The 20,564-nt window shown below is 38.6% G+C and overlaps 1 protein-coding gene across 2 annotated transcripts in view; it reads right to left on the reverse strand.

Annotated features, from left to right (window-relative positions):
* Window positions 1-19,277, reverse strand: part of TMEM26 (transmembrane protein 26) — a 36,205-nt gene extending 16,928 nt beyond the window's left edge. Inside the window, exons 1-4 of one of the 2 annotated variants that reach the window (XM_037139952.2) lie at window positions 19,106-19,277; window positions 18,544-18,815; window positions 5,308-5,386; window positions 910-1,023 (exon numbers count right to left, since the gene is read on the reverse strand). In XM_037139952.2, coding sequence (XP_036995847.2) covers window positions 910-1,023; window positions 5,308-5,386; window positions 18,544-18,734 — 384 coding nt within the window. In that variant the 5' untranslated portion in view covers window positions 18,735-18,815; window positions 19,106-19,277. Of the gene's footprint in view, window positions 1-909; window positions 1,024-5,307; window positions 5,387-18,543; window positions 19,000-19,105 lie in introns of those variants that run through there. The other variant, XM_037139951.2, reaches the window with a different exon arrangement.
* Window positions 19,278-20,564: the final 1,287 nt, after the last annotated feature.

Raw genomic sequence — 20,564 nt, forward strand, 5'->3', positions numbered from 1 at the left:
ATATCATTGACCGTATAGGTTATGATCTAGAGCATAAGATTCTCAAGTGGATTTCATAGTGATTCCAAATGATTTATGCAAATAATTTAACTTTGTTTGTGCAAATCTATTCATGCCTTTCGATTGCTTGCTGATGTCAAGTGCAAAGGTAGGGGGGAGGATAAAAGCAAGTCAGGATGCCAACCTGATTGAAACCATGATAAAGATCCATAACCCTTCATTACACACTTTTTTATATCTCTTCTATGAGACTTCACATGCATCTTATTTAATTCTTATGGGGAGCATACTAACAAGGGGTACATTAATATTTTCAATTATCAGTGAAAAAATGGCAATACAGAGACATTAAGTGGTTTGTTCAAAGTGGTATTGGTAAGCTGTGATTGAAACTTAAACTAGAACTCAATGCTAGTTCTAATATACCTCATGAATCACTAGCCTATCTTATTGTTGACAATGTGGTCATTGGCGAGGGCCTTAGCCTTGAGTATTTCCCATGTATTATTTTCTAATAGGCTGTTGTCAGTTTGCCAAATATCAGGCATGTGAAGAAGAAAAAAAAGTGATTCGATTTTGCCTGGGAACCTTTCTTATTTTATTAATATAAATGCCTAAAAATATATATATGGCAGACTCCAATCTTCACAAACATATGTATTTCTCTTTATACATACATTGAAATATTACAGGTTCTTTAATGCTGCAAATTAAATATATCTATGTCTGTTACACATGTTAACTATGCTTAGTAAATATAAAGATGCAGTTATTTTGCAAATTCCTGAGTCAGACAAACAACTGGCAAATTTCCTTAGCCAAGAATGAGCTGAAAGGTGTAGAGCACATTTTCCTTTTGAAGTGACAGGATTCTCTAGACCTTTGACATACCGTGGGGAAAGCACTCACCGTCTCAAAGAGACCGTCCCCTCCACCGGTGTGTTCTCTTGACATCAGCGTCCGATTGAAGTCTTCTTTGCTGCTGGTATTCTGTGACATTCCTTCAGATTGGCTACCATAAGACTAAGAATTGTTTAAAAAGTCAATTTGTCAAAAAATACCACAATAGGTAGAATTTAAAGTGGCTTCAATTATCTAAGAAATTATGAGCAGATATGTGGAATTTAAACAGTATGCATAGACATCTCCAAAACTCAGACTATATGCTTACGATAGAAAACCAATTTTCAATTAATTTGTAAAGACAGTCTATTATACATGTCTTATTTTTCCACAAGCCTCTGAGGACATAGACTCTCTGAGGTCATTGTAGAGAACTATTGAATTTATATAATTGGGATTCCATTTTGAACATTGGGAAAATTGCAAAACAAGCCAACAGCCAATGACAACATGGAAACATGTATGATCCAGGTCAAAGTGCTCACTCTGAAAGTTTGTTTCTTGTCCAGAAGCCGCTTTTTCAAAAATACAATTTTTCTTAAGTAGATGATCCAATTATTTTCAATCTCGCCTGCTAAGCACTATAACAACCAAAAAAATAACACATTCGCCCACAAAAATATATATTTAGTGCCAGTTTAGAAGTGAATTTAGGTTTATATAAAATTTGATAATAGACCTAAAATAAATGACACTTTTCCCTTGTTACTCCTTCACTTCTCAGGTAACCATCTGCAAGTGAACTGTGCAGAATTCTTATCCAGCCAGGTGCTGGGAGTCTGAGGCAGAGACAGAGAAAATAAATAAGAGAGGAAAGGGGTGGCACTTGAAGATGTTGCTGTACCAATGATAATTTCACAAACAAGTAAAAAAATTATAAGATTGAAGATTTCTATATACATCTGCAGGGTTAACATGCTTTTGAATATGGCATACACACCACCACTGCCCATCCATGGTCAAACGTGTGGATTTTGAGAGAAACTATGTTCTTGAAAATGCTAACGCTGTAAGAAATGCATTTTTCTTAATTATTCTGGATGCTTTGCCAATCATTCTATGAGCTATTTTAAAAAGTAGAAAAGCAAGTCTGTCAAGAAGCTATTTTTTTCTATCCTCCATCAAAACTGTTAAGTATTAGGGGTGAAATGACAAGAATAATTAAGAAAACTGGCGGTGTGCCATATCTCCAAGAGGAAAAAACAGCTGTTCACACACTTTTTTTTGTACAGCCAAGGCTCTAAGGAAAGATAATAAAAATAAAAAAATAAAATATTGAACCAAGTAGCAAATTCTCCTTGCAGAGTAACTCTGAGACTCTCGCTAAGAACCCAGGGGTCAATGGGAAACAAACTTGGGCCATTTTGCTTGTAGGCATTGAAGCAGATTGTATATTAAAAGTGTGACATTTCATATCCTTTTGTATGTTTTTATATTCTTATCACTAAAAATCCAAAAACAGTTTCTTGTTTTGAAGAAAAATAACCTGCTCTGCAGTAACTTGATAGGAAACAGCTCTGTCATCCACATTGTGATGTTTGCTAAAATCCACGTCCCCCTTCACTCTTGTAATTCCATTTATAATGCATTCATTGATGAGACTTTCCTGGAAGCTGCCTTAGGATAGCAGAGAGCAACTGGTTTGACTCTTTAACCTAATCTGACTTGACTGTTTTTATGGTAATACTGTTCACATTTAGTCTCCTGTAGGTGAGTTTATGTACATAACCTAGGTGCCAACAAGCCACTTTTCTTATGGGCTATGTCTTTAAAATTCTTTTGAGCTTCAAAACTATTCCTTTGGGCCAAACGAGACTGACATCATCAAGGCCAACAAGTTTCCATTGCTCTAACTGTACAACTTCATGAATAAACCTAAGAGTTAAGGTCATAATTGTTGTCCTACCTTGCCAGATTCAGGAATGAAGGTACATAATTGATCATCTAGGAGAAGTGTCTGCATGGAATAGGTTATTCCAGACAGTTGTGGAATAACCACAAGTCAAAAATTAAACAACTATTAAAACAGCCTTTTAGGCTGTTTTAAAAATTAAACAGAAGACAACTTATTAAACAGTTGTTTTCCTAATAACAAGTCATAGGTCAGAACATTTAGGATTTAGAGTATATGGAAAAGTGAACAGAAATTAAATCACTCTTTCCCATCAGGAAAAATTTAGATGATTTTGACACCCACTCCTCTAGGTAGTGTGGTTAACAGAGTAGGGGCCAGGATGTAGGTTCTAAGTCCCAGGACATAGTTGATTAGCTGTGTGGCCTTGAGAAAATTGCTTAATCTTTTTTGAGTCTTGGAGTCCTCTTCTATAAAACAGAGACGTATATACCATGTCTAACTCATGTAGTTGCTGGGTTTACAAATGAGGAAATATCTGAAAATACTTTGAAATAAAGAGAAAAAGTGATTATTATTACAACCAAAATTTCCTATGTGAATGGACAGAGAACATTTCTGAATTCTCATTTCTTTAAATGTACCTTTTTGTCTCTTTTGCTCTCACCTTTGTTCTATTTCCCACTCTGCCCACCCTGCCCAATTCAATCTTTGGGCACTTATGTTAATTCTTTATGTCAAAACAAGTCAAATCCATTACCACTAAAGGTTCGATTTCATTTGTAGTAAGAAAATTAGAGAGGCACTGCCTGTGGCTCAAATACCTTTTTTTTTTTTAGTTAAAAAAAAGAGCTTTTGGTTGCAGGCTATTTGTTGTAACAGGATTTGACCTGTGTATCAATTAACTGTGCCACACGTTTATATTCTAAAAGCATTTGGGGAAATGAATTGTTATTGTGGATGATAGCCATGTCATAGAATTGGATGTGAAGGGAAAAAATGATTCTAATCACCAGAGCCTATTTCCATACCCCTTAAAGTAGAAAGCAAGAAGGAAATTGAAACAGTACCCTAACTCCCTGTGGTACAATTTTTAAAAGTCATGATATCTTGAATTAACCAATCTACTGATACAAAAATACTTTTGCTGCAGAGATGGAGATATCCTATCACTTTAATATTTTTTTTAAATGGGAGATTTAAGACAGGTAAATGTTTTCTTCAAGCCTGTATTATTGGTACATGCTTGTGGAATTGTTCAAAAATAGTTCACAGAGTTAAATTCCCCTCTGTGGTGTAAAAAATATGGGGCACGTATTTTCTGGATAGGTTTGAATATCTGAACCATATCTAGAAGGCTTCACTTTGCTATAAAATGACCAACTATAGCAAAGAAATCTGTAGAGGGGAAAATTCTCACAGATCTTGCCTAACCTATTTTATCAGTGAAGATAGTAGAATAATATCATATCATAACTCTGGTTTATCTGTAAAGCATAGTCTTGTAACCCGGCCCCTGAAGATGTGAAGTCCAAGCTGGTGCCTGATGGACTTTACTAACGGACCTCCCTGGCATTGTACAGGTACACGGAAAATGAGACAGGGCTGAATGCAGCCTACAGCCCGCTACCTAGGTTTGCCCAAGTAAAAAGCAACTCACTTAAAAATCAGAGCCTCTCTCTCCATATATATATACATATACATATATATATATATATATATATATATATATATATATATATATATGAGCCTCTCTCAGAGCCTCTCTCTCTATATATATATAGATGGGGGTCTCTTATTAAAAGCCATCATTTATTTTCTAGCCAACTGTGGTTCTAATACATATAGCCCATATTTTCTGATGGTAGTTTCATGACTCTTCTTCACCCTGTGTCGGGGCTCCAAAGTAAAATCCCTGTTTCATTAAAACAGTTCATGAGGCCCTCAGAAGTGAATTTTGTATAATTTGCAAAGCCTGTATTTTAAGACTACTTGAACAACAATTAAAGTAAATAAATTTAAAAAATAAATTTTGCTTAAACAAACTTTTTTAACTATTAAAAAAAAGATAGACTATCTCAAATATCCTCTCCAAGTTTGATTGCATTTATATAGCAGAGTACAAATGATGGAGCTTTCTTTTTGTTGTCATTGTTCTTAAAAATGTCACTTCATAGAATGTTAGATAATCAAGCCCTGGCCGTTCTTAGCCTAATATAGAGTATCACTAATGCGGCAAAGGTTAAAAGAATTTTTACAGCCCCATGTAAACTCTCACATGTTGAGGGGTGGGCAAGTTTTAGGAACAAAGTCTGTAACACAAATTGTTAATTAATTAATTGTATATAATCTAAAGTTTTAAATGAATGAAACATTTTAATTGGTTTTGACAGATCATGAATTCACTTCCTTTCACTGATAAACTCTTATTTATTCCGTTCTTGATAACTCCTGTTTGTTAGAAAAAGTGCATTTCTGACACAAATTGGATTAGAATATGAAAGGAGTTTACTACTGAATATTCTACTTTTCTAATTTCCAAAAGGATATACCTGGGTCCCATGGTGCACTTCAAGAATCCACAATGATGGAACGATGTTAATTAGATATACAAATATGGCTGGTGAAAACCTGTGAAAGAAGGAGGGGAAAGATAGTTCAGTTTTTACAAAAAAAAAAAAAAAACCTTTAAAAAGAAAGGAAAAATAAATGCACATACCCTGACCACAGTGAGTCAAACCTTTTTCTCTCAAGTGTTTATTTCAATGGGGAAAAGGCAGTATGTGATTTCTGCCATATGGATTATAGAGAAACAAAGTAACTGTAAAAGGCGCTAGCAGCTGTCATTCTCACTGAATTTCTAATCTAATTAATAGAGGTTAATTTTAATATGGTTTAATGGGACACTGCCAATTAATTTCAGGCATAAAACTGGATATTTTGTATTAATACATTTTGTAAAAAGCAAATACAGCAAGAGTAAATCTTCTTGGATTTTTCAACATCACGATATCGGGAAGAGTGATTATGTTTTTCAATATTCACCTGGAATTCTCAGAGCTCAAATAATAACATCCCACTAAAACAAAAAAAATCAGGTAGTAATGAATAGGCTTTAATCAACTAGCTTTATTCGTATTTGCTAAACTTACTAAAAATAAAAATACATACAAACAACAACAGAGGAAAGGTTTTGTATTTTCTGGAAAGACTATATTCATTATTTTCTGGCTGAAAATTCAGAGGGCTATCCAAAGACAAGTAGGCTTGTAGTCAGATGCTCAGGTTCAAATGCCAGTTTTGCCACTGACCTCGCAGTTTGCATCCTAGACCACAAAATGAGGACATTCATGGTATTAGCTTAGGCTGCCATACACGATGCCATAGACTGGTTGGCTTGACAAGAGATTGACTTTCTCCCAGTTTGGGAGTCCAAGATCAGGGTCCTAGTATGGTTGAGATTTGGTGAAGGCTTTCTTCCTACTTTGTAGGTAGCCACAAAATTGCATTTTATTTTAGTTTGGACTCTAATAGACCACCTCAAAGTTGAAATTATAAGTAAATGTAATTTTGTTAAAACACTTGTAATACCTACATGTGATGGTTTAAAATGACCTGAAAAAATAGAAATGTTAATTGCTCACCAAGTTGAATTATTTGAGATTTAATGTTACTGAAACCATACTATTATAATCCAGAAGGGGAAAGTGAACAAATCTAAATGGAAGAGAACATTTACAATAGACTTCTTAAAGGCTTTCAACCCTTTCACTAATATCTCTTTTCAACTTCTGGGAAGAGGAATAGAGAAGGGATAAAAGAAAGAGAGTTTTTTAAAAATCAATATTTAATATAGATGCTACTACACTTTTGATTTCTGGCAAAAATCAATTTTGAAACAAAATGTTATGAGTCACATTATTAAAATTTGACTTGGAAGATGGTGGGTTGCAGAGAGGTATCAACGGCCCCCAATTTAACATGTTCTTGAAGAGAAAAGACACAATTAATTTTTGACCTTACATATCAAAGGAAACATCAGGAAAGAATATTTCCTTTGAGAGACTGGGAAAGGAATTCTAGTTGGAAGGACAGTCAGAATATGTCAATGTTTGTCTGGCTACCTCACAGGCGGGCTGGACGGCACTTCCGCTGACTCTCTTGGGACCGATTTTGGGATTATCCACCCTAACAACACCGTCACAATAATAACCAAGAGAAACCATAGACTGAAAATATAATAGCTCTTGAAAGAGGTTAAAAATAAAACAAGCATTCCTTATAACATTTTTTGTGCATGAGATTACTTTCTATAATTGGAAAAAATGCAATCCTGTTTCAACTTATTTCCTCTAACTAGGAATCTAGTTATGTTGATAATTAAAAAAAAAAAAGAAAGAAAAGAAAAGGTCAAGATCTAAGGTTTTCTGTGTTGCCTACTACAGGAAATCTAAATTCTACAAACTGATATTCCAAGTTCCCACTATCTAGTCTTGTCTCCAGTTCTTGCTCATCCTTTATCATATCCTACCAAGCTAAGCTACTTGAAATCAGCTGTATAGTCCCCACTTGCTGTGTATTTAGAACAAAAGAAAACAAAATGTTTTGGAAAGTTGCCCTTACATCAGTCCCTCTTCATTCGAGTTATCTGACATAAATAAAAGGGAGTAGAAAGAAGGACTCACAATGAGGGCCCAAGAATTAATCACATTCAACTCCTGAGAGTCTGACTCCATAACCTTTCTCGGGGCTATTTACCACCCTCTGAATCTAACACCTTAGAGGAGTTCCTGGAACTCCTTTAAGCCTTTCAAAAGGCTTCCAGGTGGAGTTACTAATGAAATACATAGTACCACACAGTGATAAAGAGCAAATTAGTTACAGGAGTTTCCTTCTCTTTTTCCTCTCTCTCTCATTCTCTAGTAGCAGGCTATAGAAATGGTACAACTCAAATTCTCAAAAAAACTTACAGAGAAAATGAAAGTATTATTTAGAGAAGTATTAACATATTTTATCTTGGCTATGAAGAATAAATTTTAGCCATATATGTTTTGTTTGACCATGGGTTCCCACTGAGAACGAAGTGCCCGATGCACCTTCAGCTTGGTTAGTCTGAGAAGAGAGGTTCTGAAATGGCTTTATAGCAAATGTCCCTTCAAATTATAATTACTTCCTTTGGAATGCCCTTTCTTTACATCTCCACCCAATCAACATCAAACTGGTATTCCAAAGGCATACTGGGAATTAATCTTAACTTGTATTTCTCCTGTGACCCAACACATTCTCCACTGTTTTGTAGTTATGGGTATATGAGACTTAGTTTTCCTAAGTTCTGTGAAGGCAGATCCTGAATCTTATATCTTTGTGTCCCCCACCCTCTTCCCTTTCCTTCACCTTTTCCTCTCCTCAGTGGTACCAGGTATCTTACTAAATCTTTAATTAATTCTTATTAAGTAAATGGTTATTCGCTCTAATTCCTGAATTTATGAATCAGGGAGGACTGAACAAATAAAGTGGATGGAGGCCACTGGCATTTACAGGGACACTGTATTTGTATTTCAGGGGGTCCAGTATCAAGTGTGCTCCCTGGGTGGTGTCCCTTGAGGAATTATTATACTGCAGCAGAAATTTCACAAACTTCAGCAGCCCAAATTTGAACCTTGCTTCTTCCATTCATTCATCTTTGGAAAATCACTAACTTCCCTGAAACTCTACATACCCTTGTCTATAAAATAGGGATAATAATACCCATCTCATAGGGTAATGGTGAGGATTAAATGAGACAGTGTGGATTATGTACATGAGGCTTAGCTCTGCAAATATACTCATGGCTGAAAGAGGCCCCGGGGGATACATGCTTAGAAGACCATCTACAAATAGCTTATAATCAATCCTGTTTTTAAACTATGATTCTTAAAGCTAAACCTATTTAAGACTCCTTGAATCAAGGAAAGTTGTTTGTACTTCTGAGGACATCATTATGCCTTAACTTAATATTCACTGCAAAGCAATTACTGTCAGTCATATAGCCGTGGTTCACACAGGCCATCTGCCCCTCACAACCTACAAAGTGCTGCACAATCAAGGCTCTGCCTACCTCTTGGGTTCTGTTGCTTGCCAATCTTCCTCATTGTGCTCCTCTAACAGTGCCTTTCTTTCAGTTCTGGAAATAAAGCTAAGTGCCTTCCTAACTCAGGATCTCACTTATATATTCCTCTCCCTTGAAATACCTCTCTCTCACCTTTCAGCTGATTGTTTCCTTCTCATAGTTCATGTTAGCTATATGGGACTCTACAGAAAAACTTTCCTTGCTCCTACAATCTAAATTAGATCTCCTCATTATGCTTGTCCCTTGGTGCTCTTTACTTTAAACCTGTATTTTTCAAAATTTATGATCATATATGTACATGTGCATATGTATATGTACACGTGCCTATGCACTTCTGTCTCCCAGCAATTCTAAGTAATACAAGCACAGGAGCTGCGTCTGTCTGCTTGTCATCATACTCTCATGTCCACACACCATAGCACATGGTGAGCTCCCTGCAAATTTGCAGTGATTTGATGAGGTCGTGGTTGATTTATAGTTCCTATTTTCCATCCCTACTTTCTTACCACTTTGCTGCTGGTTTGACTGGCAAATCTCTTCTCGAAATATCACCATGAATTGATTTTATCAGAAGGTTTACTGAAAGAAACTAATTATTTTGTTCTTGTATGGATTTAATATTATTTTGCTGCTATGAAAGATTTAACATTTCAAGGTGACATTTTAGCCACTACCTGTTATTTGGAAGGTTTGCCATATTTTTGTCAGTGTGATTGATTTTTGGAACCAAAGAGAAATATGAGTTCTGAAAACTGAAAGCTAGACTCTATCCTGCCTTGTTCTATGTGACTAATGAAATTGGATGGCCTTTCAGCAGCTACCAAACCATTTTATTCAATCCTTATGTCTTAGTGACGTCAGAAGAGAGTAGGCACCGCCATGACTGGTGTGGCTCAGTAGGTTGGGTGTTGGCTGCAAAGAGAAAGGTTGCTCTGTGCCTGCCAGGGCCCCTGTCCAGGTTGCTGGCCAGGCCCCCGGCGGGGCATGCAAGAGACAGACGATGGCTGTTTCTCTCATACATCAGTGTTTCTCCCTCTCTCTTTCTCTCTTCTTCCCCCTCTCTCTAAAAATGAATAAATAAAAAATTTTAGAAAGTAGGCAGCCAAGTACTTTGTATGAAGACTAATACCACAGATGAGTCTATCCAGCTCAAAGATAAATTAAGTTCTGGATACTAGTTTATAAAAATAAGATATACTATTCGTAGCATAACAAAAACTGATAAATGTGTGAGTAAATGAACAAGACACATCCAAGTGGAAAATATTTATGAAATTGAGAATACCATACTACTAATAAGCTACCTGCCCTTAGAAACTCATTTATTACAATACCAATTACTGTTTTATCACAACACAGAAGGAGCCCAACATTAATACTCTAATGACAAATTACTTTGCCTTTGCTCGGATATTTTTTTCTAAATTAAAACCTTCCTAAAGATATTATTTATCTCCATAGAAATTTTTGTTTGTTTTTATTTCACGGCCCATAGCCACATACCAATTCTTTCTAAAGTACCCAGCAGAAGCACCATCTTAAAGGATTTTTTTTTTATTTGTTTATGGACTAATTTACTAATCAAAAATGTTTATAGGTCTTGCTACATGCTAGATACTGCTCTGAGCTCTTAAAGAGCTATGCTCATTGTATTTCTTTTCAGTTCATTTCACCCAAAGATAAAATATTATTTATCATAAAAGTTGTCATTGCAACAAATTATAATGTTTTTCACAAAATGATTATGTCATGACACTTAGCAATTTAGCCCTGCTATGAAATTACATTTACTTCAACTCACCATTAGTCTAGAATTGGGATTCCATTTTCATCGCTCTAAAATGACACTTACTGTTGCTTTATTATTGAAAAAGTAACATTTGTTCATTTTAGAAACATGTAACAATAAAAAGAAGCAAATAGGAGAAAAATTAACCATATTATCAACTAGCCTGTTTAGCTTTGTTCTCTACAAATGAGGATTCTAGTCTTATAATTATATGCATAAAACTGAAAATAGATAAGATTTAAGTGAAGCAAAAATAATGTTCCAAAAGTTATTTCAATGTGAATTGTAATTTTAATTTCACAGTATTTCCTACTCTGCAAAGGAGAGTGGACTTTTAAGAATACTAGGCCTAAGTTTCAAAATCTCACATCAAGCTGCCTTGAGTGTCCTCAATAAAATGTCTGGAGCACTTTATAATAATAGGCCTCCTTTCATGAAAGTCAAAAAAGTAGGTCAATTTACCCTTTTGTGGGCCCCTAAACCCTGTCTAACAGTGTAAGAACTGTCTGTACTCCTTACATGCACTGGGACTGCTTTCTCTGAGTGGGCCTTAACATACACAATTTCCACCTGGGCTGCTCAGCAAGGGCCTTCTGTGACTACAGGGGCAAAGAGTAGCCGGTACAACAGCCTCAACACGTCATCCACGCCTCTTCAGCCCCCCAACATGCACCTCGTGTTCTTGCAGAACACACAATCCTCAAACACCTGCTACATCACAAATCTGACTCCAGCCACTAACCCATTTGTCTTCTTAATTAGAAGGCTGCTCACAGTCACCACCCTCCAAGATCCCTCCATCTGTGTCTGCCCACTAAGGAGGGAGGGAAGCCACAGGTAAATGGCCATAAGTTCATGAGAACTACCCCCAAATGGAGAACTGAGTATGGAGTGTGTGTGTTTTGATACGTGCCAGCATCAGATGATATGAATGTTAACCCACACAGAAAAGACGAGGAGGAATTTCAAATGGGTTGGGAAGGAATACTCACTGCAATGAAAGCATTCTCGATACTTCCAAACCCTTAAAGAACGCCCACATTTATGTTTGGTTAAAGGAAAGACTACTTTGGAAGGTGAACATTAAGGCTCTTAACTATAATTTTCATTGTTTTTGCCCATTTAAAAAATAAAGCCATAATCCCAAATTATGCTATAAACCAGTTGTAGTAGTACTATATACTTCATTTAACTTCAAATTTTCTAAGAGAATACCTAAAACAAGAACAAGCTATATTAAAATTGAAATCCCCCACATTCAAACCTCAATAGTATACTCCAGTATGATTAAACTGGTTCCAGGAACAAAATATGCATCAATTTTAGGATCTAGGTATAATTTTTCTCATAAAATTACTGAGGCAAAGCAAATCCTGACATCTTCTTAAATGAATTGGTTCCAACTGAAACCTTAAGTGGTGCCATCACGATACTCCCTGAGCTGGAAAAGCCCTTGTCTCTTCTCTCCACTCTTGTAAATCCACCAGCTACTTCAAAGGCCAGTAAATAAATCACTTAAAGAAACTGTCCTTGTCCAACAAGCCTGCCATACTGACTGTATCTTTGTTCTGCAGCCTTTCTGCACTCCTGAACTTGAATTGTGGAAACTTCTTTGGTACTCAGAGTATTGTTCTCATATAACTGCATATATTTTAGATTCCTTCAAGACCATCATCGCAGCACCTGGTACAATACAATAAATGATTGTTTAATGAATAAGTGAACATAAGCACTGTTCAAGAATTTTAATGGTCTCTGGAGGGTAAAATGCATTATGGGTGTTATTTATGTAAAGGCTTTATTTCATGTCATTCTATAAGAGACAGTGATATTTAGTTCTGTTCTGTAGAAGGATTGGTTTTTCACTTTAGGACAAAAATATAGACAATTTAGAAAATTTTCCCCCTTCTATTTTCTTTTACATTCCATTTTGGTTTAAAAGGATGTCTGCTTATGCAAGAGTGTCTTTGACCATGTCCCTGTGTAGTCTGAACTTTCCTACATTTTGTTCTAAGCAAAATTATCCCAGCGCTCATTAGCAGGTCACCTGGAATCTACCTACCTAATTTGGAAAAAGAAAAAAAATATTGTGACTCTCTACTATAGGGGATCCTTGACACTAAAAATGTATGTAATTGTGTGGTGCACAGGCAAAACCCGATTCGTTTAGTGACAGGAGGGCATTTAATAACTTAATTTAGTCCTGCAATGGGGAATCTTTCTCTAAGCCGTGCCTTTCTGATTGGCCAGTAAGAGCAAGAATAGTACCACCAGAGCTGTTGTTGGGGGTGAGTGAGGGATTGTGCTTGTCGTACCAATGCCTGGCTCAAAAAATTGAGTGCTCACCAGAAGCTAGGAATTGTTTTTGTGATTTATGATCACTAGTTGTGACTTTAGATAAACAATCTAACCTTGCTGTGCGATAAGGTCTTCATTATAAAATGGTGCTAAAGGTGTGAACTAACGCGTAGCGCCATTGCAAGGACTGCATAAAAAAATGAATGCAGAGCAGGCTGGGAGTATTGTCTGTGCTCAATAATTGATACCTGTGACCACCTCCATTATCGCCTTCATCTTCATCATATCCTTATATCTATTATCAACAGGCCGTCAGAAAATGGCCCGCCCACTTTATTAAGAGGCTATTTCAGGTGGATCAAACAGGTGTGAGGGACAGGAGGCTCAAACAGGGAAATAAAAACTCTGGGGGATGCTGCAAAACACGACCAGGACTGGCAGCAGCACTGATGGGAGAGAGGACTTGTCCTTTTTTTCTAAGTAATACCAACGTCTATCCTAATAAGCGAACAACATTAAATCAGCTGTCTACCAGTTACCTCTTTGAGGTCAGTCAGACAAATGGAAGATAAAATATAACACACTCCCCTTTCCTAAACAACTATGGATAGAAGGCTTATATAGAGAGAAAAGAAACCAAATTTGTTTCCAACTTGGCATTTTATATTAACACGCTGTATGTCCTTAATATTATTTGAATATGAGTTTCAAAAAGTTCATTTTGATACCTGTGTGTATATATACATACACAGGTATCAAAATGAACTTTTTGAAATGGTATATATACACACATATATATATACACATATATATATGTATATATATATATATATATATATATATATATATATATACCATTTTAAAAGCCCTGGTTTTCTTTAACAAAATGTCTTATACATCACAGGTTTGACTCTCCTGATACCTGTACTTTCGGAATAGGTGGGACATGCACGGGGGAGAATAATGCTTCATGTAAAGATGAATTTTCCATCGTCGGAAAAGAAGTTTCCAACTTCTAACTACTCAGATTTGTCCTGAGAATGCAGGCATAATAATGCCACCACTGTAAGGAGGTGAAATGCATGGAGTTTAGCAGTAGGGATAGATTGATACTGGCTTGTGGGAGCTTCCCACACTTATTCGCTCTTTGTTTTTCTCCCAGTCAATGAAAGAAGTTATAAAATATTATAACCTTAATTTTCCATTCTAAATGTCTCAGTTGAACATAGTCATGGAGAAAGACATTGTTCAAAGGTTCAGTTTCCTAGGGAGTCCCATTACACAGACATAGTTATGGTTTGGATCCCAAGTCCATTATGAAATCTAATAAATCACTTTTTCTTGGGAGTGAGCATGGTACTAATTCAAGTTAGAATAAGACCGTTCTCCCTAAAACCACGACTCAGATCACTAAAAACAAAGTCATTCACTGGTAACGTTCACATGTGTTTCCCAAAAGGACACAAATTTAAGTCACCCTTTTGCACTGAGCTCAAGGCGCAGGAGATAAAACGCACACACACAACCTCATGTGGAGATAACAAATACTGTAGAACTCTGGATACACAGTGTAGATGGCATGGTTCATTCCAGTGCACAGTGGAAAGTGTTACTGGAATAACCAAAATGCTAAGGAGAGGTTTCAAGATGCATGGGCAGCAAGTGTGAACTAGGGGAGAAATAGTCTGTCTTCTGGGAGAATCTCCAGGGCTCAAGTTGGCCAAGTGGAAATCTCAGCATCTTCTTCCCAATTCCTCCATTTCATCCTCTCTGATATCCTAAAATATCATCAGGAAAAAAGTGCTTTCACTACCTTATTTCCTTTCTGGCATTTTTATAAACAATTTTGGTGGAGGAAGATACACAGTTTCAAATATTGTGGAATTACATCATACGGCATTCACCTACCTACTCAAAGCTTATTCAAGATTATACTTCATATGTTTTCTAACTCTAGGTTTTTCATCTCTGCTGTTGAACCATCTAAATACAATTGAGTAATCAAAATAGATTTCACTGAGGTTTTTTTTTACAAAATTGGTTTAAATTTGAAATCAATTTAGGATAGAATCTCTTCTGATTCCTAATTTATCTTTTTCATTTTCAGTTGGTAGACGCCCAGACATTTTCTAACACATGATGTTTCAAATGAGATATGTTAAAGATATAAAATTTAGAAGAAATTTTTTACTTGGATGCAGCATACACGGGGAGGAGGAGAGATAAGGAGGAGAAGATAAGAAAGTCAGTGTCTATTTGTCTTTGGGGAGTGAGTCCCAAAGCACATTTCACTCTCCCCTCTCTTGACTTTTCATCTCCTTGGCTCTTCCCATGTGTAGCGCCTTCTCTTCTTTGACAGACTCAGCTTAGATATCTTCTCCCCAGGGAGGCCTCTCTGAGCATCCAGTGGGAACTTCCCCCTGGTACTCCGTCCCCCTATAAGCCACACCCCTCTAGGCCTTCTTAGTTCTGGTAATTCATTTGCTTACTTGCTTGTTGTTACACATTTGCTGACTTGTTTATTTACTTCTGTATTTTCTGAGTCCCCTGATTAAAACGTGAGTTCTTTCAGGGCAGGGTTTTACCTGTGTTATTCACCTGCATATTCTTGGCACTCAAACAACGTCTAACACACGTTGGGTGTTTCCCATATCTTTGTCGAATGAAGACTGATAAGGCTCTGCACTTGCTCCAGAGAAGTCTGCCCAAGCTTCCCCACACTCACCAACCTCAGGATGTCCTTTACATACACAGCCTTTGCACCCCTGTCTCTTGGCCGCTTTTCCTGCCACAGATCAATGCTGCGAAGCCCCCTCTCACTCTGCTCCCCACCACAGTGCTCCTCATCACATCTTTTCTCCTCTGAATTGTTGAAGTCTTAATATTTCTCCTCTCCCAATCACCAAGTGATCCTAGGGAAAATGATTAAACAGCTCTGTCCCTCTGCTTTCTCATCTAAAACTGAGTGAAAACAGAAACAAAATAATTGTAATTTCTATCAGTATCGGATGGGATAATCTGTATAAAACATTGAAAGCACCTAAAAATAATAAACGCTAAATGTCATAATTATCCCCACACATGTGAGCACTTAATCAAAATGCTACCTTTTATTATAATATCTCAAGTGTGTTTGTTTTGTCTCCTCAGCCTGCTGGTGCAGTGGCTAGCGTAGCATCGTGCGTACACATTAGGCAGCTCAACAAATGGTTGTCTGACTGCTCTTAATAAAGAGGGAAAGAGAGATAATGAAGAAAGGTGACCAAGCAGGTGAAATATTTTATTAACTCAATTATATTTACCTTGTATTCTTCAAATTCTGATGAAGAAAGCCCAGTGTTTCAAAGTCTGTACTTTTGCAAATAAATCCAACTTAGATTTCTACGTATTCTCAGATATTGTCTGCTTTCAAGTGAAGAGGATTCAGATATGTCACAATCTTGAGGAATACTTTATCGCTATTGTATAGAAAGCAATTAAAATACTGTCTTCAGTTTGATTTTACCTCGATGGTAATTCACAAGTCCATTGGATGGTTGCCCAGTTAACAGAAAATCAAGCAAAATGACACTGATTTCTATCTTATAGAAGTATAAGTAAATTGGCAGGTGAGATTAATAAATAGCAGGTGAAATGGAACAAATTCCACTAGCACACATTTATTGCACTTAACCAGGGGTGTGTGGTTGGCTGACCCTCCCTATCCTATAGAATTCCGATGAGTTAAACTTCTCCAACTGGCAAGTTTTCAGGGTTGATGTAATGCTGTCTGTCCCTGGACGGCTGAGCTCAGCAGCTCTAGTTCCATTTTCCTTTCCAAAGGATAGCTAAAGAAACATTCTTTGGACAAGCGTAATATGTTTGCTACATTTTAAGAAATTTTGTTCACATTTTCCTCTGTAACTCTGTTTATTGTCCCATGATTTCTGTAGATTTCATTTGGGGGGGCCAGGTGCCAAACATAGTAAAAAGAACGACGTTCAAATGAGCCCAGGGTAATCTAAAGGAGGGGCATGGATCTGATGTTCCAGAAAAGAAATTTGTGCCTCATGTCTGTACAGAATCCAGGCATTGCTTGGTTGACTGATACTCAGTATGGGGGGGCTTTTCTCCTTCTTCTCCTTCTTAACTTGTAAATAGTCTATTTAACGGATACATATGGTAGTTCTTGGACAAGTGCTCTTTTTTCTTTTTCTTTTTTTTTTGGTATTTTTTCCCATTACCATTTTCTCGCATGCTCTCTTCCGCCTCCCCCCTCCCCACAATCACCACATCCCCACACTATAGTCCAGGCCTGTGAGTTCTCTTTTTTTCTTTTTTGCTCAGTCTCGCCACCCCTCGATCCACGCCGCCCCCACCCCTGAGCTCTCATACATCACTCCTGTAGCCTTATTTTCCAGACAACATACCATGGACATTCCTCTAGGTCCATAGCTAAAATCTAGTCATAGTTTTTAACATCAGCAAAATATTTTAGAAAATTTTCAACAGTGAAAATTTAAGCAAGATTTACATTGTTTTAAGAGACAACATTCACCCTGGCCCCTTGCACTCTCATGAAATACAGTCTTTTGTATTTTGATATGTAGAACTATAGAGAAGGTATTTTTTTCTTTTAATATGGTGGCTAACTATAATTTCATACTGTGTGTTATTCTTGGATTGGCTAGCACTTTTTCTTTCTTATAAAATTAAGTAGTTTTTTTTTAAGTATTGACATATATGAAAACAGAGCCTCGTGTTTTTAAAAATTAATACAGGAAGAAACCTGTCTTGGAGAAGTTTGGGGATGAAATCTGCAAGTGGAGGGATGGAGGTGGGGACTCTTTGTAAATGGCAAGAGAATCTTTTTCTCATTTCTTCTCTTGCCATTCAAGTCTTCGGGGGGAGGAAAGAAAGCATCCTACAGAGCCTGTAATTCTTGCACGTTGAGATTAAATCTGAACCATCCCCTGCTCGTCCCTCCACCAGCGTGGCAGCCCATCTGAAACAAGATGGGCTGAACGGTCCCAAGTTCCCCAGCATCCAACCCCAGACACTTGAAGCTGGTGCCCTGTTGGGGAAGGAAGAGAAGCGGCTGAAATGCCGGCCGGGTCTTCTCGCCCTTCGTCGCTGCCCCACGCACACAAGCTCTTGCTAAAGTCCCGGATGCCCAGCAAAGGGCATTCCCACACCTGCATGCACGCAGAGTGACCGCGCACAACCACACACACCAAATTCAGAAAGCAGGGCACATGGACATCCTCTTGCCCCAAGACTCCCCGATTTGGAGCACTTTCTGCAAAGAAGGCAAGCGCTACCCCCTTTTTTCTCCCCAAATTTTCCAAGTTGCCCAACCTGGGACTGGTGACGCGTGAATGTGACTCGAGCCTTCCTAGTGTTTGTTGCCCTGGGACCAGGAGGCACTCCCGCGTGCCCAAGAGACGCGCACGCATCACGCGCTCCTTCTAAGCTCCAAGCGAGGACAAAGGGGATCCCGACGGAGTAAAGGGTCGCCGGGCTTTGGGGAGAAGGTCTCTTGGGATACCTGCGAGCAACATAGGGGACAGCACCCGGGGACTCCGCGCTCTCCCTTTCCCGGGTTGTGCTCACCATTTGTAGCCTCTGCCGCGCTTGAACTTGAGGGTGAGCGCAGTCTCCAGGAAGAGCAAGAGGGTGAGCAGCGAGAGCAGCAAGTACATCGGCTCCTCATATACCTTGGCCACTCTCCAGACCCCGACCAGCGAGTGCAGGAAGAACAGCAGCCGGGTGACCAGCGCGTTGAACAGGACCAGTCCCTCCATGCTGGCAGGCGCGCTCTGCCCTCCCGCTCACTCGTGCCCCGCGGACCCCGCCAAGAGCGCCTGACCCCGGCCGTCCGTGAGCTGGAATGTGACAGTTCCGAGACCTGCTGCCACTGTGGTTCCTCCTCACCCTCCCGCGCGCGCTTAGAACAGGAGAGAGTGGCTCGCCCCTCCCCCAAACTTCCTGAGAACTCTTCAAAGAGCTGGAGACTCTAAGTCCAGCCTGTCAGGACTGCTGGGCTTTCCCGGGCGTCAGGGGCCCGCAGTCCCAGCCCCTGGGCGTTATTCCCCACTGCTTCCCATCCCTTCCCAGTCCCCGGAGCTAGTCTCCATCTCTGCCCTCTACCCACCCCCAGTACCAACCACCCCACCTCCTCGGAGTCCCCAAGAACTTCCATACTCCAAGGGATTGACTGGATAGAGGAGAGAAGTGGACTGAAGGTCAAGGTGCTGCATAGCCAAAAAGGGGGAGAAGACGTATGTGGGTCATCTTCTTTTGGCTTTTCCACTGAAGTACCTTAACTCTCTCACACTTCCTACAAGATAAAGCTCTCATGGTGCCTCTAAACTGGGAAGGAGAAGAGCCAAGGGTTCTGCTGTCCAAGCAGTTTTAGGAACGAGGTTCCTGCCCAGTTAGAAGAACTAAAACTTCAAGGAATAGAAGAATTCAGACTTTCCCATAGAAGAACACTGGGCTTTCTGAGAGCTCTCTACACCTCATTAATGGGAAACTGGGCCTCTTCTGTTCTTTGGACACAGTGTTAATAAAGAAAAGAAATAGTCTTTATTATGTCATCTGCCACCCCCACCCCCTACCTCATCCCCCCCCATTTTTTTTTCTGAAAGCGTATAGTAGCAGGACAAGAAGGCAGAGGGGAAATCGAGAGAGGAGACCGGAGAGAGAGCTGGGAGTTAGAGGAGGAAAAATCCATGAAGCAGGAAACTGCACCTTGAGATCAATGACGAGTAAATTAAACTCTGGTCTTCCCAGCGTCCAGGGCAAAGAGCAAACTGAAGTCAGGGTTTTCCAAAATACCTCAATGATGTTTGTTTTCCTGTTTGGTCTCCTACCACTGGCACCACTATTTACTCAACATTTTCCTTTAAACAAACTCAAATTTGTACCAAAGTAATTTTAAAAGGAAACTTTATACCACTTGTAAATGGAAAATATCAGTACAGCAGGCTACAGATGGAAGGTAATTACAAAAGTAAATAACATGAATCTAAGTTACTGAAAGCTCCCTACATATTATTGCTTTCTAAAGCTCTGTGCCTCAGTATCCCTTTTCCTGGGGAGATAAACAAATGCTACTCACATTGCTACCAAGTCAGAATGCTTTTTTGACCACAGTAGTAAAATTGAAGGAAAAATGCAAAAGAAAACCTTTCTTAGTTAGGCTGATTTAACTTAAACTCATGCCATACCTGTCTTAAAATAAGATTGAAAACTCTGAGTTTGATGACTAATATCCTCTTAGATTAAAAAAATGCAGCTGCTTAGAAGAAGCTCATTTATTTCTGGTACTGCTAGTAGAGAGAAATTTTTCTTTTTCCTGTGGGTCTGCATTCTCTCATATATTACAGAAAACCCAGCAGTGATTTGCTGGGGCTGCTTATTATAGTGCCCTCCAGTGCAGACTGACGACCTCGTGACCTGTGGCACACACTGGTGTGTGTAGCGGGAGAGCCCAGCAGCCCACCGGTTCAGCTGGAGGCAGCGTGGTGTGGGCATCGGAGCCACAGCACCCGACCAGCTGGCTACCTTGGATTCTTGGCCTAGCTACTTTGTAGTGCTGTAAACTTTGTACCTCAGTTTCCTCATCTATA

The sequence above is a fragment of the Artibeus jamaicensis genome, unplaced genomic scaffold (genome assembly GCF_021234435.1).
Source record: "Artibeus jamaicensis isolate MK-2021 breed Jamaican fruit bat unplaced genomic scaffold, CSHL_Jam_final contig_332, whole genome shotgun sequence".
NCBI lineage: Eukaryota > Metazoa > Chordata > Mammalia > Chiroptera > Phyllostomidae > Artibeus > Artibeus jamaicensis.